The sequence below is a fragment of the Microcaecilia unicolor genome, chromosome 3, assembly GCF_901765095.1.
Source record: "Microcaecilia unicolor chromosome 3, aMicUni1.1, whole genome shotgun sequence".
NCBI classification, from domain to species: Eukaryota; Metazoa; Chordata; class Amphibia; order Gymnophiona; family Siphonopidae; genus Microcaecilia; species Microcaecilia unicolor.
In genome coordinates, this window is record NC_044033.1 from 226182231 (window position 1) to 226209587 (window position 27357).

Sequence of the window (27357 nt, forward strand, 5' to 3'; positions counted from 1 at the left end):
TCAGGGAGAGAGCAGCGCTGTATAGACGAGCAAGCAGTTGCAAAAGCTCTGTGGTGCATCAAGGGGTGCTCATTGAACTAGACAGCGGGGAGAGCACAGCGCGGGTGTACCTCCAATCCCTCGTAGTCGCGTCTCTAGGCAGTTAAAGAGTGCCAGACGTTTTGATTTGCATCGCGGAGAGCGGTATGTTACACATATATGTATATATGCGGGAGCTAACATGCGGGGTGCGCAGGTCCCGAGGGAATTGGTGGGGCTTTTAGATTGTAAGCTCTTTGAGCAGGGACTGTCCTTCTATGTTTAAATTGTACAGCGCTGCGTAACCCTAGTAGCGCTTTAGAAATGTTAGTTTATTTGTTGTTGTTGTAAACGGGGCGCAGCAGATCGCGATGAGTAAGATGGTAAAGGGGGTACGCAGCTGCGTCTAGGTTGACTAGCGGATGGCATCTCCCGTGACGGCGCACTGGCAGGCAGTGGCAGTTAAGGAAAATCAGCGCGAACACGGAGGTTAGCAGGAAACGGCGCAGGGCCGACGTGAGTAATCCGCCCAAGTGTGTGAAAGCAATTCTGATGTCACACAACGCCGCAGCGTGACGTTTTTAGGGCGCTATGCGAGGGGCGCGTTTGCCAGAGTAGTCTCACGGTCGCCGCCTGTGATCTATATCCGCGGAGGCTCCACCTATTCGAAAGGGGCGGGGACCAGAGGTCTGGTGCGAGTGCAGTGCACGTACTAGGCAGAGCAGCAAGTATTATAATACAGCACAGGGGAGGGCTCGTGATAGCCGTTGGGTCGTGACCCAAGTGTATATGGGGAGCCGCCCGGAAGCAAGCATTGTGGTGCTGCAAAAAAAAAACCAAAAACGTGGTGGCAGCCATTTTAGCCAGTAGGTCTGGGACACTCAGCTCCATGTGGCTCACACAGCATGTATTTCGCAATTTATACCCAAGGGAGGTAGTGTGGCGATATGGACACTAGAGGGCAGCAATACACTGCAAATGTGGGATTTAGAATACTTATCGGCAGGATGAGTTTCCACATTTATATCCAAGAGATGTTGTGTGGCAATATTACCACTAGAGGGCAGCAATACATTACAAAAGTAAGATGGAAGGCAATAGGATTTAGACTGCATAGCAGCAGGAGGTGTTTCAGAATTCTATCCCAGAGATGTATTGTGGCAGGATTACCGCTAGAGGGCAGCAATACGTTAGAAAGCAAAATAGAATGCAAATGTAGGATATGGAATACAGAGCAGCAGGATGTAAAAAAAAAAAAAGAATGTCTTGTTGACTTTTAGTTAATCTTTTACAGAGCAATTATGCCATCACAACGCACCAAGAAGCAAGGGGCAGCAAGGAAAGCGTCCACGACGGCAGCGTCGCAGAAGAAGAATAATGCTGCCCAGGAGCGAGCTGGACGAAAAGGAGAGGTGAGCAGAGCGATGCCACAGTGGCGTGGTCGTTCAGGAACTCCGCAGCAGGCGGAGGCATCACAAGGACAACCAGCAGCAGACATGGACGCTTTAATGCTTGAGCTCAGGAGGCAGATTGAGCAGCATGGCGTGTCCACGGTCACACAGCAATTGCGGGGCATAGGAGCGCAGGCGTCGACTGAGGCCAGAGCTGGTACAGCGCAGGTATCACAATTGCAGGATTCCAGGTCGCAGCAACTACAGGCGCAGACAATGTCGCAGGCGACGGCGATTCAGAATGCCCCTCACACACCCGCAGGGGGTAAGTCACTGGACAGCACCGCACTGCACACGGCACAGAGCCAACACTCTGCTTTCTTACAGTTTATTAGAAATGCAGTGCGTGATTATGGGCGGCGCTGGTCGTTCCCACGGTGACAGTGCAGAGTAGACAAACAGGGGAGGGTAGTACGTTAAGTGCCACAGAGTCTGGGGCGCGGCAGAGTGAGCACCCAGTGATGGGTGGCACGCCAAGTGCCGCAGAGTCTAGGGTGCAGCCAGCGGCTACGCACGAAGGGGTAGAGCATATATTCAATCCTAGCAGTGACGCTCTCTGTGGGGTTTTTACCCTCTCCACTTGTGTTCCCAAGGCAATGAAGGAAAAAATTTGGAGGAATGAGTTCATTGACATATTTTCTTTATTGCTAAGGGATATCGAGGAAGAAAATAGCCATGTGAAAGACAGCCTTATTCCGCCATGGAAGCGGGATAGAAAACCAAAAATTTACAAATTCATTAACAATTGGTTATCGGCGTTTCACATATTTATGACAGTAATAATTGAGAGGGAGCCAGAATTGGGACCATACTTAGTGCAATATATGAATTCCATTAACAGAGCGCATAAGCGTTATGGGGGATGGGCTTGTCTCAATTATATCAAATTTTGTAAAAGTATAGCTGACAACCCTGCTATCTCATGGAAACACAGGGTACTTGACTTGTGGATGGATGAGATGGCAGTCAATAGACCCTTCGCGCATGACAAGGGCTTTAATCTGTCCGATAACGCAGGGAATCGGCAGGGGCAGTCCTTTCAGGCATTTATATCAGGGCAGCGCCAACATAGCGGACAAACAGGAAAAAGAATATGTAGGCAGTTTAATAGTGAGACATGTACGTGGCATCCCTGTAAATTCAGGCATGCCTGTGCAAACTGTGGTGGAGGTCACCCAGTAACATACTGCAGGAGCACAAAAAATAGGAGACAACACAACTTCCAGTCAGGACACGGGTTGGAAACAAATGGCACCATCACCCATCAGGCTTCAGGCCATGGAGTGGTGGTTAGCACGTTACCCGGATAAGGCTAGTGCGGAAGCCATAGCCTCAGGTTTCCGTTCAGGTTATGTAATTCCTTACAGAGGTCCCATGCCCATGTCCATTACATGCCCGAAGAATGCAGCCTCAATTAACACGCATTCCCAGATAGCAGAAGATAAGATACGCAAAGAATTGTCGCTGGGTAGAATGGTGGGCCCTTTTGCGGACCCGCCATTCTCGCCCATGATAATATCTCAGATAGGGATAATACCAAAAAAAGAGCAGGGAAAGTTCCGCCTTATCCAGAATCTCTCTTATCCGTTAGGCGCCTCGGTCAATGATTTTTTGGACCCACATAGCTGTACAGTACAATACGCATCGGTAGATAAGGCCATTCAAATAGTGCGGCAGCATGGAAGGCGAGCACATCTCGCAAAAGCCGATGTAGAGTCTGCTTTTCACTTGCTGCCAGTGCATCCCTAGTCTTTTCATTTGCTGGGCTTTACTTTTAAAGGTCACTTCTATTTCGATAAATGCATCCCGATGGGCTGCTCAATATCATGCGCATATTTTGAACAGTTCAGTTCCTTTGTACACTGGGTAATAGAGCAGATAGCCACAGCGGGAGCCGTGGTACACTACTTGGATGATTTCCTGTTCTGCGGCAAAGATGCGCAGGAATGCGCCGCCATGATGCAGGTTTTCATGCAAGTAGCAGGGAAATTCGGCATCCCATTAGCAGCGGATAAGACAGTGAGCCCGGAGCAAGTAATTACCTTTTTAGGGATAGAGCTAGACGTTAGGGAACAGTGTTCAAGGTTCCAGTAGAAAAAATCAATAGGCTTACTGATGCAGTTAACGCTATGCTTCAGGCCAAAAAAGGAACATTGAGGCAGTTTCAAGAGCTTTCGGGGCTATTATGTTTCGCCACGAGGGTGATGCCGATGGGGCGCATATTTGCTAGAAAGCTGGCTTTAGCAACTGCTGGGGTGTCACGGCCGTATCATCACATCAGAGTAACAAAAGCCATTAAGCAAGATCTGGAAGTTTGGAGACGGTTTTTAGTAAACTTCAATGGGATTTCATTTTGGCATGATGCCCCCATCCCAGCGGACGCATTGCAGTTTTTCACAGACGCAGCAGGGGGGGAAGGCTTTGGCATTTATTTCCAAGGGGCATGGTGCGAGGCGCGATGGCCGGAAGCTTGGGTAGCAGCAGGGACCAAGCGCGATATAACATTTTTAGAACTCTTCCCGATAATGGCTGGTTTTTTTTTTTGTTACATTTGTACCCCGCGCTTTCCCACTCATGACAGGCTCAATGCTGCTTACATATTGTATACAGGTAGGTACTTATTTGTACCTGGGGCAATGGAGGGTTAAGTGACTTGCCCAGAGTCACAAGGAGCTGCCTGTGCCTGAAGTGGGAATCGAACTCAGTTCCTCAGTTCCCCAGGACCAAAGTCCACCACCCTAACCACTAGGCCACTCCTCCACTCCACATATGGGGACACAAGTTAGCAAACAGGGCGATTATTTTTCACTCCGATAATATGGCGGTAGTGCACTCTACAAATGGCTTGTCCGCACACACAATCCCTACCATTAATCTGATTCGGGAGATAGTACTGCAGTGTTTGGTACATAATGTGGCCCTTAAGGCAAAACACATTGCGGGTAAGGACAATGTACTAGCTGACGCTCTCTCTCATTTCAATTTTGCCGAATTCAGATCCCTGGCGCCTGGTGCGGAACTGTTCCAGACCCCGATCCCAGACAGTGTATGGAGTTTTGGACCGCGGACGTCTGGGACTTGATTCTGCAATCATTGTCAGACGCCACGCGGAGGAGGTATATGGCAGCATTACGGTCTTATGTTCAGTAGGTGAAGGAGCTGGGCTGATTTCTTCACGTCGTCAGCAGTAGTGCAATTTGTCATGGTCGCACGCAAGCAAGGGCTCAGTAGAACACATGTACTAGTCACACTAGCTAGCATCACATTCTTTACCAAAGCAACGGGAATAGCTAATCCAGCAAAAAAATTTGCAATAACCCAGATGATGAAAGGCTGGCACAGGACAGCAGGGAAGACAGCCGATAGGAGGCAACCAATTTTGCATCACCAACTGGTCGGTCTTTTTGCAGCTTTAGAGGAGGTATGCTCCAGTGCCTTTGAGGTCCGCTTGTTCAAATGTGCGTTTGCACTGGCTTTCCATGCTGCCCTGCGTGTCAGCGAGGTGGTAGCAAGATCGAAAAGTGCCGGCTCAGAGATCGGTCTCCTTTTGCATGATGTCACTAACACGGCGTCAACCATGGAGTTGCTGATATGCAAATCCAAGACCGATCAGTTGGCAAACGGGACGCGCATCCGGCTATGCTGGAAGAGCCAAGACAAAACATGCCCCGTAGTGAATTTAGAGGTATACTTGGTGACAAGGCCCAAAGGGGAGGGTTGGCTGCTGGTACACGTGGATAAGACGCCGCTGACCCGCTTTCAATTCACAGCCGTGTTGAAGCGGTGTGTACAATGGGCAGGCATGCCAACGGATGTGTACAAGACACACTCATTCCGGATTGGAGCCGCCACTGAAGGAGCAGCAAGCGGCATGCATCCAGAGGGAATCAGGCAGCTGAGTCGGTGGAGTTCGGACGTATACAAGCGATATGTCCGGCCCGCGCAGATGGCGCAAACAGAGGCAGCTGTTTTGACGCACATGATATGACACTGTATAGGTATATTCGGTTATGCACATGTTATTGTTGGTAGAAGCTTTTTGGCTAACGCCTCATTTTCCCCTGTGTGTTGCAGGTCACCAGGGAGCGCCATGGTGGATTTGGATATGCGGTCACTCTTATGTACACTGGGCGCATAGGAGGGCAGCATCAAGACCCGCTGGACAGAATTTAGGTTTCAACACTGATAAGATAGCAATAACTTGGTTGGGTAAACGGGGAATGTGCTGGGCCCAGCTCGTGCCAACTGTGTTGTGGACGCAACAGTCCACGAGGCAGCCCGATGTGCTCATTGTGCATTTTAGAGGCAACGATTTGGCTAGGGTTAATAGCGTATTGCTATGGAAGAATATGCAGCATGACCTATTGAATTTGGCATGTTTGTTCCCACAGTTGCGTTTGGTCTGGTCCAACGTCATACTGCGGAGGGTATGGAGAGATGAAAGGTCACACAAGGCAGTGGACAGGATGCGACAAAAAATTAATAACTGGTTGGCGAAGTTCATGATGTCAATTAAAGGGTATACAATAACGCATCAACTGCTCAAAGAATCGTGAGCGGGCCTTTACAGAGCAGATGGTGTACACCTATCAGACATAGGGCTAGATATATTTAATTCTGACTTACAAGATTATATCGAAGCACTTATGTTATGAGCGGGTCTCAGTCAGGAACAATTGGGAGTGGGGGACCACGGCAAATGAGGTGTCGTTGCCGTGGTCAGTGGCGTTAAGAGGAAAGGTTTACGCAATGACGCCAGGGGGTACACAGCAACATAGCAGTGACAGTACTAACTGAGGTGCTGATAACGGGGTCAGAAAGGCCTCTTGGAAAGTGATAAGCATAAGCAACAGTTAGGGCTGCATAGTGGCAGCAGGAAAATGTGGACAGCTTGTCTCCTGGCTTAGGCGGCCGGGGGGCCAGAATGCCGGTTTTTGATATTATGGGTGGGCATCCTTAAACAGGATGCCCCAGGAGTCTACAGGTGCTGGTAATTGGCACAGGGGACGCACAGGCTGCTCAGACGGCAACCTGTGGGTCATACTAAGCATTTGTGAAACCCGAAGCTGTGTACCCCAATTGTTAATAGGTGATAATATGTAGTTATGTGGTTGTAACAATAATTATATTATAATATGTTATAATGTTGTTTTGAATTGTAATGTAAAACGTTCCTGGCTGCGGCCAAAATAAATCCAACTTTCTTTAAGATGGTTTTGTGGTGTGGTGTTTGCGAGTGAAGGGAGAGGCGGATCAAGTGCTGAGTGCCCGAGTTGTGCTGCACATACAAAAATGTTATCTGTTGTACATGAGATCCAGGCAAATCACCAAGTGATCATCACACCCACCAGCCAGCCACCCAGCTATTAACATTTCTAATGACTGACTACTTACTGTTATCTGCAGTGAGGATTTCTACAAGAGAACAAAAGCAGGAAGAATCAGTGATACAGCATTACCGGCACTAGACCGTACATATATTATGACAACCAGCTTTTCCCCTGCACATACTAAAATGTTGTGTATTGTGCAAGAGGTCCAGGCAAATCACCAAGTGATCGTCACACCCACCTAGCCCACACTAAATAATCATAAAATGACTCGCAAGACTGATATTCATACTGCAGGAGGCAGTTCGCATAAGCTGAGCCCAGATAATCAATGCTGGGCTGTTTCTAATGACCGGCATTGAATATCCGGGGATTTTTTGGCGCTGAAATGTTAAACGGCTATGCTGATACTCAGCACCAACCAGTTAACATTTTAGCAGTCAAAGATAGGCTTTCTATTTAAGTGGCCTAATTGGACCGCTCAACATAGCTGGTTTGGCGCTAAATATCTGCACCTATGTCACCTGATATAGCCGGTTAGCTGGAAGCCACTAACTGGGTTATTCAGTGGGAGATATCCAGTTATCTCCTGCTGAATATCTGCGGTTAGGTAACTAACTGCTATTTAACCAACCAGGAGACGTTCCTGGCCAGTTAAATAGTTGATATATCGGGAGAAAGTTTTTCTACAAGAAAACAAATGAGGGAAGAATCAGTGCATGCAGCGATACTGATAACTGGCTCTTCACCAGCACGTTCTAAAATCTTGTATATTGTGCATGAGGTCCCCCATCTTCACATCAGATGGGCAAATTACCAAACAGGTAACTCTGTAACTAGGTGCTTCTACTTAGATGCTCATTCTGTAATGGGAAATAGGAATGCTTGCATAACCATGAATGTAAAGCACCTCACACTTATGCCAACCATAGACCTGGCACAAGTGCCTAAGTGTGTCAGGAATGCACGTATTTTATAGCATTTTTTTTTTTTTAATTATTTTATTTATCATTTTACTTAATTACATTCACATTTATCACATAAATGTAAGGAAATACAGAAATTAATATAAAAAGGAAAACATTTTCTCTAAACAATATATATTTATATAATTGTCCACAATTGGAAGATCCAAGATCAGGAAAACAATCTTAAAGAAAATAAGAAAAACTCAAAACGGTTAATCTTACACATTTTCTGAGGGAGGAAGGTTAATCGGTTATTGCAGCCGGTACAGTGGTAACTGAAGGAAGTTGCTGCAGAGGATTCTTCATCTGTTTCCACAAACTCTATAATTTCTTAGGTTCAAACAAATAAGTAATAAGGAAAATAAAACACTTACAAGGGAATCGTGCTAGGAAGGTCCCATCTAGGGCAATGATTCCTGGCTGAAAAGCCAAGACTTCACACCTCCCAGTCTGTGGTTCCCTTGATGTGTCAGGAAATATATTCATCTTTGAACCCAAAAAACTATCAACCATATATCGAAAATACAGTTTTAAAACGTTGTTCCTATCTAATCAAAGACGAAAGTCACTAATAGTATAACTCTATCTATAACTTCTGAATTTTCCAAAATGTCAATTAAAAACATCTCTTTTCTCTGAAAGAAGATTTTAAAGGAAATATAATTTTAGTCACCAAAAGGTGGCTATCAGAAGGTATTAGCAAAGTATCAGAGAAATATTTCTTCAAGAATTCAGTAGCTAATATATAGGATATTATAGGTAAATTTATCATTCTCAAGTTATTTTCCCTTAATTGGTTCTCCAGAAATTCCAGTTTTTACAAGAAAAATAACTATTCTTCATTACCAAATTATCTAATTTTCATAGAGAAGCCATTTCCGTAATCAAAGTCTCTTTTTATATCTTGGACTTCCACTTTGTTAGATAAGTATTAATATAAATTCTTTAACTCACATAGAGGGGCATAATCGAACGGAAACGCCTATCTCCATGGGCGTTTATCTCCGAGAACGGGTCCGTGAAGGGGCGGAGTGAACCGTATGTTCAAAAAAAAAATAGACGCCCATGGTTTATTCGCCAAGGTGTGAGCTGGGCGTTTTTGCTTTTCACCGATAATGGAAAATGAAAGCGCCCAGCTCAAAAACGAATACATCCAAGGCATTTGTTCGTGGGAGGGGCCAGGATTCATAGTGCACTGGTCCCCCTCACATGCCAGGACACCAACCGGGCACCTTAGGGGGCACTTTTACAAAAACAAAAAAAAAGGAAAAAGAGCTCCCAGGTGCATAGCACCCTTCCCTTGGGTGTTGAGCCCCCCAAATCCCCCTCAAAACCCACTGCCCACAAGTCTACACCAGTACTATAGCCCTAAGGGGTGAAGGGGGGCACCTACATGTGGGTACAGGGGGTTTGGGGGGGTTGGACGACTAGTAGCATTAAGCAGCACAATTGTAACAGGTAGGGGGGGGATGGGCCTGGGTCCACCTGCCTGACGTCCACTGCACCCCCTAACAACTGCTCCAGGGACCTGCATACTGCTGCTTGGGAGGAGGGTATGACATTTGAGGGTGAAAGTAAAAAGTTGTGAAACATCATTTGTTGTGGTGGGAGGGGGTTAGTGACCACTGGGGGAGTCAGGGGAGGTCATCCCCGACTCCCTCTGAGGGTCATCTGGTCATTTAGGGCACTTTTTGGGGCCTTATTCGTCAAAAAACAGGGTCCAGGAAAAGTGCCCTAAATTCTAGCTACAAACGCATCCATTATCGGCGAAGGGCGCCCATCTCTGTTCGGGTGATAACCACGCCCCAGTTCCGCCTTCACCACGCCTCCGACACTCCCCCGTCAACTTTGTCCGCATCCGCGACGGAGTGCAGTTGAAAGCGTCCAAAGGTCGGCTTTCGATTATGCCGCTTTATTTGTTTTTGTGAGAAGAACGCCCATCTCCCGATTTAGGTCGGAACTTGGGCGTTATTCTCGTTCGATTATAAGCTGGATAGTGAAATTTTTAAACATTTGAAGAAGACAGTTATTCACATTCTGCTGCAGTTCCTATAGTATGTCCTTTATGACATTATTGGCTTCACCAAGTCCAATTTCTCCACAGAAATCGCTCCAGATATCTTTGAGGGGAAGAGCTCACTCTCCAATCCCCCAGTTGGTTTATTATCTGGAGTCGATGCTGCGCCAGGACCTCCTCGGGTCACATGAAAATCCTAACCCACTTCGGGCGTTTCCATTATTGACCTCCATAGCGAAGCATTACTATTTCTGGGTCTTGGAGGAGTCGTGCCAACAGAGGGACTCAAAGTCACTCTCTCCACTGAGATTCGGCAATAAAGCCTTGCTGTTCCCCGAAGCAAGAACCGATATCCCCGACGTTATGACCCCGAATCTCTCCAAAATAGACTGAGAAGTGGTGGGAACCCCAGCCGTGTTCGAGGAGGACAGCACCACGGCTTTGCCTTTTCTCTTCCCCATTCTCTGGGGAGCGCGCCTTCTTCTTCAGGCATTCTGGTGTAAAACAGGAACTCAACTAGCGTACGTCCTCCCTCAACGCCATCTTGGATCCTCCAGGTTGGGACACTCTTTGTCTGGTTTCTCCTCAGAGGCCTGTCTGATATGGGTAACCCTACAGCATAGCCCTCTGAGTCATTGAAACACGGAAGCCCCTCCACCACGCAAGGTGGTGTCCCTTCGGAGGGGGTATTTTATAGCATTTTATAAGCCACTGCTAATTGCCATACGTATTTGCTGTGGAAATTTTTCTGTCAAACTCTCAGCCTATGCAGACGACATTCTACTGTTTCTAGTGCCGTCTTCGATCCCTCATTTGCTTTCCATTATATCTGATTATTCTCGCTCATCTGGCTGCAAGCTTAACCAAATAAACAAAGACAGAATTAATGCCTATTAACTGTCCGTACATACAGCAAGATGTTTCTGCGTTTAACTTCATTTGGTCTCCAAGAAAAAACTAAAATACTTGGGTATCCTCTTTGGCCCTATAGTGGAAGAGACAAAACTTCTAACTAGTAATCATCTTCTGAAAATAGTTAATTGTCTGACTTCGAAATGGTCTCCCTTGAGGCTATCGTGGTGGGGATGGCTCGATACAATCAAAATGATGATTGATCCAAAAGTCAGTTATATCTTAAATATGTTGCCACTTTTGTTTGACCACACCATTTATACTGTTATTGAGAAACATCTTTTAACATTTTTATGGTGTGGAAAACCACCGCAAATTGCAGTCAAAAAATTGAAGTCCACTAAAGAACGGGGTGGCATAAATTTTCTTTGTTTCTTTTTTTTATTTTTTATTTATTATCATCTTTTCAAATTACATTATCAAGAGTTAACACTTGATCAAGAACAGTATCTAAAGAAAAAAGTTACAAGAACGTATTCAATTTATCTAAGTAATGATACTTAAGTCCACATAATAATGGATTCCAAGATAATCAAACTGAGGAGAGAAATAAAGGTATAAATTCAAGGTATATGCACCTATGACTAAGGACAAACAAATTATTTATATTTAAGCTGTTTCAACCCTTTTCGAGGCAACAAATGATGTCAAATGTGAAGGTTCCATAAAAACATATTTAAATGAATTTTATCTAATGATACATTTACAGGGGTATCTCAGGTGGAATACACCTCCTATCTGGAGAACAGCCAGTTTCAGTAACAGAAATTGTTTTCGCCTCTTCTGGTTCTCTCGTGAAACATCTGGAAACAGGCTAATTTTCAGACCCAAGAACAATTTGTCCTTGTTTTTGAAAAACATCTTAAAAAGCCACTGCTTATCAGGTAGCAAAGCCATAGTGGCTACCAGTGTTGCCAGTTTGGCTTGTTCTGTTTCAGAGGTTTCCAGTAAAGCAGTCACATTTAAGTCATTTTGTTCTTCTTTTTGAGGAATATAATATGCCTGAGTAAATGGTGGCATAGCTGATTCAGGAACTCCCATAATTTCAATAAGATATCTCTTCAACATTTCAATTGGTTGTATCATTTTTACTTTTGGGGAATTCAAGAATCTTAAATTGTGATTTCTCATATAATTCTCATATATTTCTGATTTCTTCCTCAATATTACTAAATCCTTTAACATATCAGTTTGTAGATCTGCCATGTTAACAGCATTCTTTTCAACAGTATCTACACGAGTTACTAAAGATTTCATATCTATTTTTTCAACTTTGTTTTCAGTTTCTGTTATCTTTTTAGTTAACACTTGATATTGGGAAGTAGAAGTTTGTATTCAGTTAGAGATCAGATCCCAAAGGGATTCTAAAGTTACCTCTTCCGGTTTCTGCATAAGAGGTGTAATCTATCCACTTTCTGGCTCCTTACACTGCTCTGTTCCTCTTTGCTCCGCAGCTCTTAAAGCAGGAAAATTTACCTCTACGGGCTTTATCTGGTTCCAAGAAAGGCAGTGGCATACCAAGGGGGGGGGGGGGCGGCGGGGCATCCGCCCCGGGTGCCCGCTGCTGGGGGGGTGCCGCGCGCCTGTTGGCTCCTCTCGTTCTCTGCTCCCTCTGCCCCGGAACAGGTTACTTCCTGTTCCGGGGCAGAGGGAGCAGGGAACGAGCGAAGCCAACAGGCGCACGGTGCACCCCCCAGCAGGTAAAAATGCACCCGGGGGGGGTGTCCTTTCGCCGTGGGGGGGGGGTGCATCGGTGATCCGCCCCGGGTGTCAGCCACCCTAGGAACGCCACTGGAGAAAGGGAATCCAGTTAATTCCCCCTCTCCTCTCCATCTTGTTCCTGAGCCTCACTCGATGGCATGCCCTCTCCGCTACGTGGCGGGGGCCCCGTCGATCTCTCAGAGGGGGATCTGGTCATCTGCGGAAGGGGTGCCCGTGAGTTGGGGCTTAGCGTGACATCAAGCCCAGGAGCCGCCAATACCTCCTCAACAACGCTGGCGGTTCCAACAGGACTGCTCCCGACTCCTGTAGCCTGTCCTTGGGGCCTCGCAAAAATGTCCATCGGGCCTGAAGGTAATGGAGAGGGAATCAGGGAGGCTCGGGCTGGCGCTCTCCTTCTTTTCGGCATTATTGCAAAAGAAGGAGCGAGGTCCAAACATGTCTAGGTGCTGTCAGCCATCTTGGAATCCAGGAGGAATTTTCTTTGTTTCTACAACTATCATGTAGCATCCATTATGAAACAAACATCACTTTGGTTTGAAGACCTGAACTCTGCACTGCTTCCACCAAAATATCATTTTGAAACAGCATGTTGGCATGCTTATCCCCTTCATTTAATGCCAATTACCTCTCTAAATGATGCTCAATTGAAAGATGTTATAACTCAAAGCACATCAGAGGTAGTTAAAATCACTGAATCTTGTTTAACAGCGCCTTGGTCTCACACATTTCACTCCAAAATGGAACAATAATCACTTTAAAATTCAAAACAGAGTCATTAATTGGAAAATATGGCAATCAGTGTCATTTCTGAGCAGACACCCGAAATCTTTTGAAGCCTGATGAGTGATTTATCCCTGATGAAGCAAGTAATTGCGAAACCTGGATACAAGTTGGGGAAGGAATAATGATAAGAATCTATCGCACCATATCTGTCATCGTGATTCATGTATTTGAGCTTTAAAGGATAAGTACATCATCATCTTTGAACTTATTTCTTCAGGATTTATTGACCAAGATTGTTTTTGAGAATTGTGACCCACTGAGTTGTTGGCCTGTTTGAACTGTTTATGGACACTTTGTATTAAATCAATGAGGAAGTGCAATGATAGAGAAAGGTGGCTAAATACGTGCGTGAAGCGTGCACTAAAACAAGACTACCACCAAGCTACCATGCCCCCTGGTGGTAATTTCAGATCTGCCGTGTGCCCATAATGCCTGGATGATTTATTTATTTATTTCCTCTCACACACAGCATTTCCGGCGGTAATCGGCAGTTGGAGCATGTGGACCAGTCACCACGTGTGTAGTTCGTGAGCACTTACTGCTAGATCAATGGGTGGCGTTAAGGGGTTAGGCCAGTCTTAGGCACACTCTGATTTCAGTTTTGCTGTATGCCCTTTTCCCGTCCCATTAAAAACAGCCCTTTTTGCAGATACGGTAAAAACTGGCCCGGCCCATGCCAAAAACACACACCTACATTACCCCAGGCCACCTTTTAACGTGGCTTAGTAAAAGGACCCCTAAGTGAGTTTTTCACTTTGGTCACAAGGTTTTTCTGATCACCTTCACTTATAATTTTTTAATTAAACGGTGTGCTATCCTGGGAAATACCTGGGTTCTTGAAAAGAAAACAAAGAAATACAGTAGCATTTAAATCCCATTATTTGACTTTTTGTGAATAGTTTAATTTCTGAGATAATTTGTCCTTTCCTAAAGTAATGGATATGGAAATTTTATGCATTACAGGAAATTACTTCTGTTGGCCATAAGATTGAACTACCTCATATTTTGCTTCTGGGCTCTTTTCTTGGCAGCTCATATTGACTATATTTTATAGATTTTTCTGATGATGATGATGTGAAACAATATACATCACATAACAATACCACTGTGTAAATGAGACTGAACTGTTTAATAGTCTTTTGACATTTTTAAATTGTGGTCTTATTTTGTTCAGCTCAGACATAATATATATTATGGGATACTACTTCTGTTCATAATGGGAATGAATTCTATAATGTTCTCATGCTTTGAATTCTCTACCATGGTTTAGATTGTCTATTATTGGCAATTTTTAAAATTATACTAGACTAGTAAAAAAGGCCCGTTTCTGACACAAATGAAACGGGCGCTAGCAAGGTTTTCCTCAGAGTGTGTATGTTTTGGAGAGTGTATGTGAGAGTGACTGTGTGTGAGAGAGAGAGAGTGAAAGTGCGAGTGTGTGTGTGAGAGAGAGAGAGTGAGTCTGGGTGTGAGTGTGTCTGTGAGAGAGTGTGTGTGTGAGAATGAGAGTGTGTGCAAGTGCGTATGTGAGACACAGTGTGAGAGAGAGTGTGTTTCACACAGATACAGTGTGTGCGAGAGAGAGAGTGTGTGTGAGACACAGATTCTCTGTGAGACTGAGTGTATGAGACCAAGCGAGTGTGTAAGTGACTGTGTGACACATAGAGAGTGAATATGATACACTGTTAGACATAGAGTGTGTGAGAATGAGAGACAGAAAGACATTGTCTGTGAGAGAAAGAGTGTGAGAGAGAGAGTGTGTGTGTGTGTGTGTGTGACAGAGATGCCCCCCTCTCTCTCTGGTGTCTGAGATTGCTGCCACTGCACCTAAGCAATTGGTGTGCTGGAGGAGGGGGAGAGAGAGAGAGTGTGTGTGGGGGGGATGTGTTGGAGGGGTTCAGCTTGGAAGAAGAGGGGTGTGGGGGGTTCAGGAAGCGCTGCCAGATGAGAGTGAGAGAGTGAGTGTGTGTGTGTGGGGTGGGGGGGCTCAGGAAGCAATGCCAGATGACAGAGTGAGTGAGTGTGTGTGGGGGGGGGGGCAGGGGGTTCAGGAAGCGCTGCCAGATGAGAGAGAGAGTGATTGTGTGTGTGTGTATGGGGTTTCAGGAAGCGCTGCCAGATGAGAGAGAGTGATTGTGTGTGTGTGTATGGGGTTTCAGGAAGCGCTGCCAGATGAGAGATAGAGTGTCATATTGTCTTTATTGAAACTTGCAACAAGACAAACCAAGCATACAAACAAGCGATAAAACAAGCAATAAAACCCGCTAACTAATACATAAATAAAACCTTACTGGCCAATACACCCGCCCCTCAACAAACCCTCCCACTCAGGGAGGCTGAAACGAAAAACCCCTCCAATGCCTTGCCCACTGTAGTCCAGAACAATGCTCCTTCTCCCTCACTGCCAGCTGCTGGACAAAATGTACCACATCCCCTGCCACCTCCTGTACAGACAGCCACTTCCGATATAATGAAGCTTGGCAGCGTGCCTGCCACAGGAAGTAACAAAGGGCTGCAGCGATGATATACAGTGTCTCCCTACACCACCCCTTTCCTTTTGGAAACCCTCCATAGGCCCATTCTGCATAAGATAGCTGGTGGAAGAAAGGAATCCCTAATTGGCGGGCTACTGCCTGACAGACTTGTTGATTGAACGGGCACTTGAGGAGGAAGTGGTCCATTGTTTCATCCTCCGTCACGCACTCCCCCCTCGGGCACTTACGATCATTGCTGTTTCTATTTTTCATGTTAGCTCGAACATAAAGCCGGCTGTGGAAAGTCAGCCAGGCCATGTCCGCAATCTTCCGGGGGAGGCGTGATGAATTGAGGAAAGCCAGACCTTCCTCCTGTATTGGACCTGGGCAGTCCCTCAAGGCTAGACGTGTTGAAAAGTGTGTCTGAATAATGCGGTGTTGTAGCTGCCTCCTGTCCTCCTTCTGGATTTCCTGTACTGTGATACCCCATCTCTTCACCAATCTCAACAGAGGTGAGATGTACTGTGGCAAGTATCCCGCCTTCCCTCGCAGGGGCATTGCCTGACCTCCCCTCACCCAATCCCTCAAGTACCGCTGAAGCCAGGAGGCCATGCAGTCTGCCCAAGCCGGCCTCCCTTCCCGCAAGACCCCTCCCAGATTTTGTTGGAAAAAGAAACAACTAAAATGTACCACAGGGTTGACCATTCCCAACCCCCCCTCCCTTTTGGGCAAATAGGTCACCTCCCTCCGGATAATATTCATCCTGTTCCCCCATAGCTGTTGGAAAAACAAGCTGTATACTCTGGCATGTAACGATATAGGCAGTAAACAGACCTTGGATATGAACAGGAGAAGGGGTATCAGATAGGTCTTAATGACATGCAGTTTTTCCACAAACCGCAACTTATATGATTTCCACTGGGCCACCCTTTCCTCGACTCTCCCCAGCCCCTTCTCCCAGTTGATCGTATCATAGTCCTGTCTGCCTACCCAGAGACCCAGGATCCGTACTTCATCCCTTGCTACTGGGTACTGACTGGGAAGTTTGAAAGCTGGTCTGCCCTGTCCTACCCAAATTGCGGAGCTCTTATCCTGGTTTATCTGGGCCCCCGCAGCCTGTGTGTATTCTGCCATCCAGGTCTGAACTCGCTCGGCTTCCTCCTTGCTACTGATTACTACTGTGACATCATCTGCGTAGGCGACACATCGCCATGTGTGTGAACCCAAAGAGATGCCCTCTAGTTGACCGCTAAACCCTCCACTCAACCTTTTGAGGAAAGGATCTAAGGAAAGGACGTACAGCAAGGGGCTGAGGGGACACCCCTGCCGTACCCCTGACCTCACTGCAAAGCTCTTGCCCACCCAACCATTTATTAGAGTGCTACTCCTTGCATTGCGATACAAAGTCTGGATCCACCCTATAAACTGGTCGGGTATCCCATAGCACCGAAGCACTAGCCATAGGTACTCCTGGGACACCCTGTCAAAAGCCTTAGACTGATCAAGGGTCAGCAAATACTTTCCCTTTGTCCCACCTTGACTCCTTTCCACTATTTCACGGATGGTACAAACTGCTTCCACTGCCCCTTTCCCCTTCACCGAGCAAAACTGTGCTGAGGACAAGAGACCACCCACTGCCCCAGCCAGGCGGTTGTAAATAATCCTGGCCATTATTTTCCTATCTACATTCAGAAGACTTATGGGTCTCCAGTTCTCGATAAGTTCCAGATTTCCCTTCTTTGCGAGGAGAACCAAAATAGAACACTGCTGTGAAGGGGCCAAACGCCCGTTCTGCAAACAATTATTAAAAATTGCAGCTAACACTGGAATCAGGACCACACGGAATTTTTTGTAGAACTCTGGGGTCAGCCCATCGGGACCCGGAGTTGTACGTGCTGATAGCGTATCAATAGCATCATCTACCTCTCCTGTGGTAATGGGCCTAAGCAGTTGTTCCATCTCCCCCTCCGAAACCTTTTCCAAGCCTGGGGCACTCTGCACGTATGATAGCATGAAGTTAGAAACCAAGCTCTCTTTCCCCCACAATTGGGTGTAAAACCGAATGACCCTGGCCTCGATTGAACGTTGGTTCGTCAATCGCTGCCCTGCTTCATCTCTCATAGCATAAATGACCTTGTGTCCTACTGCTACCTTGCAATTCTGGAAAGGATCCGGGGAATACCGATGCCCATATTCCCTTTCCAGAAGCAAAGCAGCGTATCGATCATATTGCAACAGCCTCAACTGGGCCTGCAAAGCTTCTATCTCTCCCTTCTCTAGATGGTTGGAGACCGCGTGGTCCAATTGCTTACGAAGACGACAGCACTGTGCCTGTAACCCCTGACTCTGCTTCCTGGCTAGGGACCGGAAAAGGGCCTTGACTCGCCCCTTTACCATGTCCCACCAGGCTCCCTTATCATCCATCACCTCCCATAGTGTTTCTTGGTCTGCTAAAAAACCCTCAAATATTTGTCTGTTTTCCTCTACTTCTAATAACTTTGCACTCAGTTTCCAAAATCCTGGGCCTTTCTGCGCCCCTTCGCATATTGTTAAGACTGTGGAAACTAAGGCATGATCTGAATATTCCGTCCATCTATTCGGCTGCCCCTGAAACCTAGCCAACCCGCCTACAAAGAGCCAGTCAATACGGCTCTCCGTGTCTCCCCTTCTGAAAGTGAACCCCTTCCCTCCCGCCACCTCCAGTCTTGCCTGTTTTACAATTGCTGCCAGCTGGAGGCTGTCATAACCCACCTGACGCCTGGACCCCTTTCTATCTGCTTGCTGTAAGACCATATTAAAGTCTCCTCCAAATACCACCAATTTGCTTGTATATAAATACGGTTTCACCCGGAGCAACAGCTGCTTGCGTTCCCAACTAATCTGGGGCCCATAAAAGTTAATGATTCGCACTGCTACCCCTCTAATGAAAACGTCTAAGACAACACACCTCCCTATCTCCACCTCTATTTCCCTCGTAATCTCCACTTCTCGGGTGGCAAAAAGAATAGCCACCCCTGCGCATCTTTCTTTGGCCAGAGACCAGAATGAGGGCCCCCCTTTCCAATCTCTCTTGGCCCGGTGCAGGAGCGGCAAAGAATCCAAATGAGTCTCCTGCAACAGGATGCAGTCTACCTTGCACTGGGTCAAATCGCTAAAGGCGACAAATCTAGTTCTCTCTGCCTTTATGCTGGCTACATTCAGAGTTGCAAAGATTAAGGACAAGGCAGCCATGGTTTATTTCTTAAATTTCTTACCCCTCCTCATCTCTTCACCGCAATCCCTCTTCACAGATATTCCTGCCCCCATCATTTCTTCAGGATCCTCTATAATTTCTTCTAATTCCAAATCCTCCCACTCTGAGTCATCTTCCCCGGCTTTCTTTCTACCCTTTTTTTTCTTGGTTTCCTCTGGACCAGCCCTTTCCCCTTTCATCCCTTCCTTACCCTCCTCTATTTCCTGCATGAGGCCCTTCGTTAAACTAGTAGGATGTGATGTTAGACTTGGGGGTAACACTGCTGGCTCCTCTCTGTTAAGTCTTTCAGATGATTCATTCCTCGCTCCCCTCCCCTCCCTCCTCTTCTCCTCCAAAACCTCCCTTTGGGGTGGATTCATCTCAAGATCACCCTCTCCTTCACCTGAAACCTGAAACACTGCATATCGATTACTCTGGCTCTTCTCCAGAATATCTGTTCTCCCCGCTCGGGCTAGCCCCCTCCCCTCCTTCCTCCGACCCCCCTTCCCTCCATGTTTCCCTACCAGGGTCCATGCTTCCCCTTCTTCTCCCCCCTTCTCCCCACCTCCTTCTTCCATCCTTTCACAAATACCCCTTCTTTGAATGTGATCCAAACCTGATGCCCTTTTCTCCCCCTTTCCCTTTCCCTTAGTGCCTGCCTCTGTATGAATAGCGGTATTTGATTTATCCATTAATCCCTTTAATGCTTCCCGCTTCTGTCCTTGTATCCTTGTAGTTTCTGCTTGTGCCCCTTCCTCCCCCCTCCTCTCTTCCTCTACCTGATTGTGCGATGCTTGTGGGCACTTGCTAAAAGGGTGCCCCAAGCCTCCACACAGGTTACAGCGTATGGTAGTGCAGTCGCTGGTGTCATGATCTGTACTACCACATCGCGAGCACTTTAACACTGTACATGACATGCTTAAGTGACGGAAAGATCCGCACCTGTAGCACTGTCTGGGTTGTCCTGCATAAAAGCATTGAATTCGATCCCTTCCAATGTATGCGGCTGAAGGTATATGTTGGGTGACATAGCCTGCCTGTTTTAATTTTACAAGGGCACTCCACCCCCCCGCCCACACACGACTCTGGTCTGGTATTTTGCTTAATGGGGTCCTAATTTCGGCATACCGTCCCAACCAGTATGACAGGTCTGCAGCCATAAGAGACTCATTACGTACCAAAATGGTAATCTGGACTGCGTCCTGTCTACTGATGGGGACAGCCTTAAAATCCACCCATCTACCCTAATGCTGCACCTCTGTGTACTTTTCCCAAAACAGGTCCAAACCTCGCCCTGTTAAGAAACTAATATCATATTCAGGGATTCCCACAGGGTGTATGCATGCATACAAATCTTCAGGGATAAAGCCAAGGGAGAATACCATTCTTAAAACAACCTCTCTAGGTGGTGCTACCCCTGTGCCCACCCAACGCAGCTGGACAACATTTCGACGTTTTGGGGTAACACCGCTCCCGGGACCCCGCAACGGACCAGAAAATGGATTTCCCCTTGTCTCCATGTCTGACTCCTGCCTCCCCTCCTCCTTCCCTGTCTCTGCCCCTCCTCCCCGTACTACTGCTGCAAAGGATAAAGGGGCTGATACCAGTATGCTCCCCCCTTCCCCACTCCCTTCCTGCCTTCCTCCCCTCCCCCTCTCTTCCCCTCCCTCCTCTCCCATGTCCACTAACCCCACTATGTTCAGTTCACTTGTGCTGTTTCTGTCTCTTCCCCCTCTGCAATATTCTACTTCCAGTCCTTTGCCAGTTGCTGCTGTTCCCAACCAGCACTCGTTCCCTTGCTCTGCAACTGTCCCACTCAGACCAGGTCTGGGATCTGTCTCCTCTTGTAGCTGACACTCTCCTCCATGCACTTTCTCTGTTTCTGACACTGTCATACTCAGTCTGAGTCTTGGCTCCGCCTCCTGGTGCAGCTGACACTCTCCTTCATGTACTCTCTCTGTATCTGGCACTGTCTCACTCAGTCTGGGTCTTGGCTCTGCCTCCTGGTGCAGCTGACACTCTCCTCCATGCACTGTCTTACTGGGTCTGGGACTTGGCTCCGCCCCCTGGTGCAACTGACACTCTCCTTCATGTACTCTCTCTGTATCTGGCACTGTCTTACTCAGTCTGGGTCTTGGCTCCACCTCCTGGTGCAGCTGACACTCTCCTCCATGCCCTGTCTCACTCGATCTGGGTCTTGGCTCCGCCTCCTGGTGCAGCTGACACTCTCCACAATTCTCTCTCTCCTTTCTGGGACTCCTGCTTTGATGGGCATGAGTTTCTGAGAAGCTCCCTTCTGCTCTTTCTTCTTGTTTCTGAGTGGCAGAATCTATTGGGAGCCCCTGCCTGTCACTGAGCTTCCCCCATGATGTCATCAGCACTTCTGATTGAGATTGGATGGCAGCTCTTGGACAGCCCTGCTCAGAGGTCTGCCCTATCAATTCTGTCCATGAGTGACTGTGGTGTTCCCACGATGTTCCCGCCCTCTGTCCACCATATTTGCTCTCAGCTTCTTCCATCTCTTGTAGTACTCCACTACTCCATTCCTGTACTTTCCCATCCTCTTTAGTCTCTGTCTCCATCTGCAAAACCCCTTGTTTTTGCTCTACTTTCCCTCCCGTTGTTCCTGGTAACTTCTGTACTTGCTCAGTGTGTAGTGATTCTTCTCCTACCTCAGCATTCAAACTGTTCTGATTCTCCTCAGCATTCAAACTGTTCTGATTCTCCAGGCTGTCTTTCTTCTCTGTCTCTCCCAGCAAACCTGAGCTCTTCTCTGTGGGTTCGGCTATGCCCTGCCAGCTCTCTAAGTATAAGGGACGTTTTTGAATTTTTTTCAGTTTCATAGCTCTTTTGTGTTCCAAACTTGCCAGGCTCTCTTGCTGCATGCAGTGCTGGAGCCCCTCCTTATCCACAGTACCTGCCACAACTGGACTAGGAGCCTCTGTTCTACAAGGCTGGTAAGTGGATGGAGCACCTAGCTCTTGGGAATCCTGTAGGAAATAAAATACTGGTGATAACTGGGAATTATTTGTGTCAGTCTTGTCTTTTCCTCCTTCTGGCTGCTGCTGTTTCACTTCCCCTGCTGTCCCTTCCAGCATAGCCTCTGGGGTGTCTGGAACCACGGAGTCCTGTGTGTCTCTGGGTTCTGCTTCCTGCTGGATCTGGGACTGCGTCTGGGTCTGCTGCATGCGTTCCCTGTTCAGGAAAACCTCACGAAGGGGATTATCTCTGCAGTTCTTTAGTTTTTGCAGCTGCCTTTGTTTTGCTGTAAGCCGCTTCTGGAGTGCTTCGACTCCCTTAACATACTTGTCTCGTGGGCCAGTGGAAGCCAGGTTACACATAGTTTTTGCTAGCTTCAGCCGCTTCCTCAGTACCTCTATTTCACCTTCTACTCGATTCATTTTCTTCACTGATCTAATTACCTCTTCAGGAGTCATATGCTGGGCCTCTTTCTTCTGCCAGGCCCTAGGCCTGGATTCCTTCTCCTCCTCTTCTTCCTCACTAACGTCCTCTTCAGACTCTCCGCTATTCTCTTCCACCACCTCTCCTCTGATACTGGATGCAGAGAACCCTGCTCTGGAACCCGGGCCCTGCCTTCTTGCCCCCTGTTCTTCACCCAGCTTAGGAATGTTATGGCCAGGACTTACAGTCAGGGTGAGCTGGCTCCTCAGCAAGCGCTGCTGGGCTCTGGTCCTTCCTCCGTCCACAGGCCTGGGCTCTCCTGGTTCTCCTGGTTGCATTCTTGGGGCTTGGGTGGAGGAAGCCTCCCCTTCATAGTGTTTCTCAGCTCCAAGTGTGCTAGGCCTTTCAGCCTGGGGCCCCCTCCCCTCTGCATTGTTCAGCAGCCAAAGGGTACAGCAGCTCTCCTTTCAGCACCTCTTCACCACAGGTCTGTACTCTGTGTGTGTGTGTGTGTGTGTGTGTTATGGGGTTTCAGGAAGTGCTGCCAGATGAGAGAGAGAGAGTGTGTGTGTGTGTTTTGGGAGGGGTGTGGGGGAGTGTGTTGGGGGGTTCAGCTTGGAAGAAGAGGGGTATGGGTGGTTCAGGAAGCGCTGCCAGATGAGTGAGTGAGTGTGTGTGTGGGAGGGGCGGTTTATCAAGCATTGCCAGATGAGAGTGAGTGTTTGTGTTTGGGGCGTTCAGATGAGAGTGAGTGTTTGTGTGTTGGGGGGTTCAGCTTGGAAGAAGAGGGGTGTGGGGGGGTCTGGAAGCTCTGCCAGATGAGTGAGTGAGTGTGTGTGTGTGTGTGGGGGGCGGTTTATCAAGCGTTTCCAGATGAGAGTGAGTTTGTGTGGGGAGGGGGTTCACGAAGCGCTGCCAGATGAGAGACTGAGTGTGTGTGTGGTGGTGGTGGTGGGGGGGGTTCAGGAAGTGTGGCCAAATGAGAGTGAGTAAGTGTGTGTGTGGGGGGGTGGGGGGGTTCAGGAACCGCTTCCAGATGAGTGAGTGAGTGTGTGGGGGGGGGGGCAGGGGGGGTTGCCAGATGAGTGAGTGTGTGTGGGGGGGCAGAGATTTCAGGAAGCGCTGCCAGATGAGAGAGTGAGTGTGTGTGTGTGTGTGTGTGTGGTGGGGGGGGGGGTTTAGGAAGTGTGGCCAAATGAGAGTAAGTAAGAGTGTGTGTGTGTGTGTGTGTAGCGGGGGAGTTGAGGAAGCAGGGCCAAATGAGAGTGAGTGAGTAAGTGTGTGTGTGGGGGGGGGGGCAGGGGTTTCAGAAAGCGCTGCTAGATAAGAGAGAGAGAGTGAGTGAGTGAGTGTGTGTGTGTGTGTGTACGGGGTTTCAGGAAGGACATGCAGGATGTCAGACGCACAGAAGCCCTGCCTGCAGAGGCCTGCAGAGGCTAGCAATGCCGAAGATCACGCCATAGTCAGAAGACAGGACTTGTGCTGGCGGGGTTTTGGGTCTCCCGCCAGCAAAGCTATGCGACGGTGGGTGGCTTGGGGGGGGCGGCACAGGGGGTGGGTGTTGCACCTCCAGCATTCTGTGGGCTGGGCTTCTTTTCAACTACTGAGCTTTAGTGGGTGGTTTGGGGGGGGCGGTGCGCGAGGGGGGGGGCCGGCGCGGGGGGGTGGGTATTGGACCTCGGACATTCTTTGGGCGGGGCTTCATTTGAACTCCGGAGCTTTGGAAGTGGTTTCCCTGCAGAGTTTGTCCGCAGGTGGGTCGCGAGGTTGGTGGCCAGCGTTTCCTAGGCAGGGGGAGGAGTAGGGAAACACGCTCCGCGTGTTTCCCTACTCCTCCCCCTGCCTGGGTGCGATCCCTTCTATCAGTTTTCTTTAGGTTTTCCGCCCTCGACGTCATGACATTTGACGCGAGGGCGGGGCAGCGAGTCACGGTCAGTGGCTTCACCACCATGAATTTACGAACCGTTCTGGGAGTCTGAGTGACTTCAGAACGTTGTCCTCAGAACGTTGAGGGTGAGTTTTATTATAGTAGATGTGGAGAATCTAAATATTACTTGTAATTATTTCTGTTCATCACATGATTCTACTGCTGCTTTGATATCTTTGCATTGGCTTCCTATTCATTGTCGAGCTTTATTTAAGCTAGCTTGTTTTGTTTTTAAAACGTTCAATGGTTCATCTCCAGACTACTTTTTAAAACTGATTTCTTTCTCTTATGTTCGTGGCTCATCTCAATCTATAGATCCATTGCGATTGTTACTGCCATCCTTTCTAGGTGTTATAACCCAAAGCACATCAGAGGTAGTTAAAGCCACTGAAAGTTGTTTAACAACTCCTTGGTCTCTTTCACATTTCACTCCAATATGGAACTAAATAGAGTCATTAATTGGAAACTATGGTGCCATTTTTGAGCAGATGCCCAAAGTATTTTGAAGCCTGATGAGCAGGGCTGGTCCTAGGGTCTCTGGTGCCCCCCCTGCAGACTATGACTTGGCGCCTCCCCCCCAGCATCTCCTTTCTCTCTTCTCCCACCCTGCCCCTGTCCAGTGATTTTCTTTCGCCCCCATCTCCCTCCCATTTATGGCCACCTGCCCGCCCTCTTCTCCCCCAACATCCCCCTTTTTCTTCTTGCCACCGTGCGTGGTTTAAGTCTTTTTAAATTTACTTCCGTCCTAGCGGCCGTGTCATTTCAAAGCCCTGCCCGTCTCTAGCCTTCCCTCCCTTCGTGAGTTTGTTCCCTCAGAGTCCCGCCCTCGAGGAAATGACATCAGAAGGCGGGACTCTGTGCAATGAACTCACGAAGGGAGGGAAGGCTAGAGATGGGCAGGGCTTTGAAATGACGCGGCCGCTGGGACGGAGATAAATTAAAGATTTAAACCCCCAAGGGTGGCGCAGTATGGCGGCATAGTGCCGCAGCGGCGCCCTTGAAGGCAGGCGCCCCCCTGCGGTGCTTACCCCGCTTACTGGGTTTGACCGACCCTGCTGATGAGTGATTTATCCTGTATCTCCATGATGAAGCAAGTAATTGAGAAACCTGGATCCAAGTTGGGGAAGGAATAATGATAAGAATGTACCACACCATATCTATCATTGCTGATTCATATATTTGAGCGTTACAGAATAAGTACATCATCATCTTTGAACTTATTTGTTTATGAATTATTAACCAAAATGTTTTTTGAGAACTGTGACCCATTGGGTCATTGGCCTGGTCAACTGTTAATGGGCACTTTGAACGTTCTTTTGTCTTAAATCAATGAGGAAGTGTGATGATACAGAAAGGTGGCTATTTTGGGGGCCCGTTTACAAGATTCTGCCAAAACGAGACTACCGCCAGGCTACCGTGCCCCCTGGCGGTAATTTCAGATATGCAGTGCGCACGTACTACCTGGATGATTTATTTATTTCCTCCCACACACTGCATTTCTGGTAGCAATCATCAGTTGCCACACGCTGACCAGTCACCACACGTGACAAGATAATGTTTCAAAGCCCACACAATGCCTTCTCCCAGAAAAATTCCTTACTGCAAGCTCTAATAGGTATATTACCACATGCAATTGCCTCTATAGAATCCCTGCTTAGTGCACTGTATCCCAGTGCCTTTCCTTGAATCTATTCCATAGCGTCCAGTGAAGCTGTTTGTCGATGGGTGTGTCTAAAGAAGATACATCCTGGCTCTTCTGACTAACAGGACAAATTCTATGTAGATTGTGACAATAACCATACCAATCCCCAGAGCCGCCGATAGGGGGGGGGCAGGGGGGACAAAATTCCCGGGGCCGGGCCTCCAAGGGGGGCCCGGCACCGCAGTCCCACCCAAACCCCCGCCACTGGGCCACTTCCACCCGAACCCCCGCCAACAGAAGTGCTGTCTTCTGACTCCGGCGTGCACGGCCCACACAGATGCGCTTCTCTCAGCTGATCTTTGCTGTACTGTGCAGGGCTTCTGTGCGGTGCGGTGCGGGGGGGCGGTGACAACCTGGGGGTGGCAGTGGGGGTGGGGCCAGGGGCGGGGGCGGCCTTGTCCCGGGCCCAGCCCAGTCTCTCAGCGGCCCTGCCAATCCCATAGCTGTTTTTTTCTGAAGATGAGACAATCTATTGGTTGTCAGTCTGTGAGTGACTGGGGAAAATAAATTACTTGAATTTAATGTGATTATGACTGAAATAGTTCAGACCTTAGTTAGTTTATTGAGGGCCGCTTTACTAAGAAACGTAGGTGCCTATGCGCCCAATGTGCGCCAAAATGGATTTACCATCCGACTACCGTGTGGCTCTTGTGGTAATTTCATTTTTGGCGCACGTCCAATATACGCATCTGAAACATATTTTTTTATTTTCTGATGCGCATAGGTCATTACTGCCAAAATTCTTTAACGCTAGGTCTATGGCTGGTGGTAAGGTCTCAGACCCAAAATGGACATGCGGCAATTTTGATCTTGCCGCATGTCCGTTTTCGGGGAAAAAGGCCTTTTTTACAGGTGCGCTAAAAATTGATTCTGCGCACACCCAAAACCCGCGCCTACACTACCGCAGGCCATTTTTCAGCACGCCTTTGTAAAAGGACCCCTGAAAGATTAAAACATCATATTTTGATTAAATGCCTTCAGTGTTTCTCCTTTCCCCTCTTATATATAACATGTTATTTGCAACCATTGAGAAGGTTAATTTACTGGACCTTAATATTGAGGGAGAACGCTTTCATTTGGACTTACGTGCGGAGGAGCAAATACTGCTGCTGCACATATCTTCCACGACCCTTGTTCAGCAAATTTTGCCGCTGAATATTGCTCCCACAACTTCTGGGACCCTTGATGCAGGCGCTGCGTGCAGAAACACAGCCCGTGTTGGGTCATTTTTGAAAATTGTTCTCCAAAGGTGTATGATTAAAGGAACTTTGGACCTACTTTGAAGGCTCTTGGTGCTTTCTTTTGCAGGTTAATTAGGAAACATGGAGGGGCATAATCGAACGGGGCTGGCCATCTATAAGGGCGACCATCTCTAACGCCGGCCCCGTCAAGCGGCGTACCCGACTGTATTATCGAAAC

The 27357-nt window shown here is 47.8% G+C and overlaps 2 protein-coding genes across 4 annotated transcripts in view; both read right to left on the minus strand.

The window, feature by feature from the left end:
• Nucleotides 1-27357, minus strand: part of LOC115466338 (butyrophilin subfamily 1 member A1-like) — a 1244786-nt gene that overhangs the window by 795029 nt on the left and 422400 nt on the right. The window lies entirely within an intron of this gene.
• Nucleotides 1-27357, minus strand: part of LOC115466339 (butyrophilin subfamily 1 member A1-like) — a 384019-nt gene that overhangs the window by 285092 nt on the left and 71570 nt on the right. For all 3 annotated transcript variants that reach the window (XM_030197519.1, XM_030197521.1, XM_030197520.1), the window contains exon 8: nt 6864-6884. In XM_030197519.1, coding sequence (XP_030053379.1) covers nt 6864-6884 — 21 coding nt within the window. The remainder of the gene's footprint in view (nt 1-6863; nt 6885-27357) is intronic.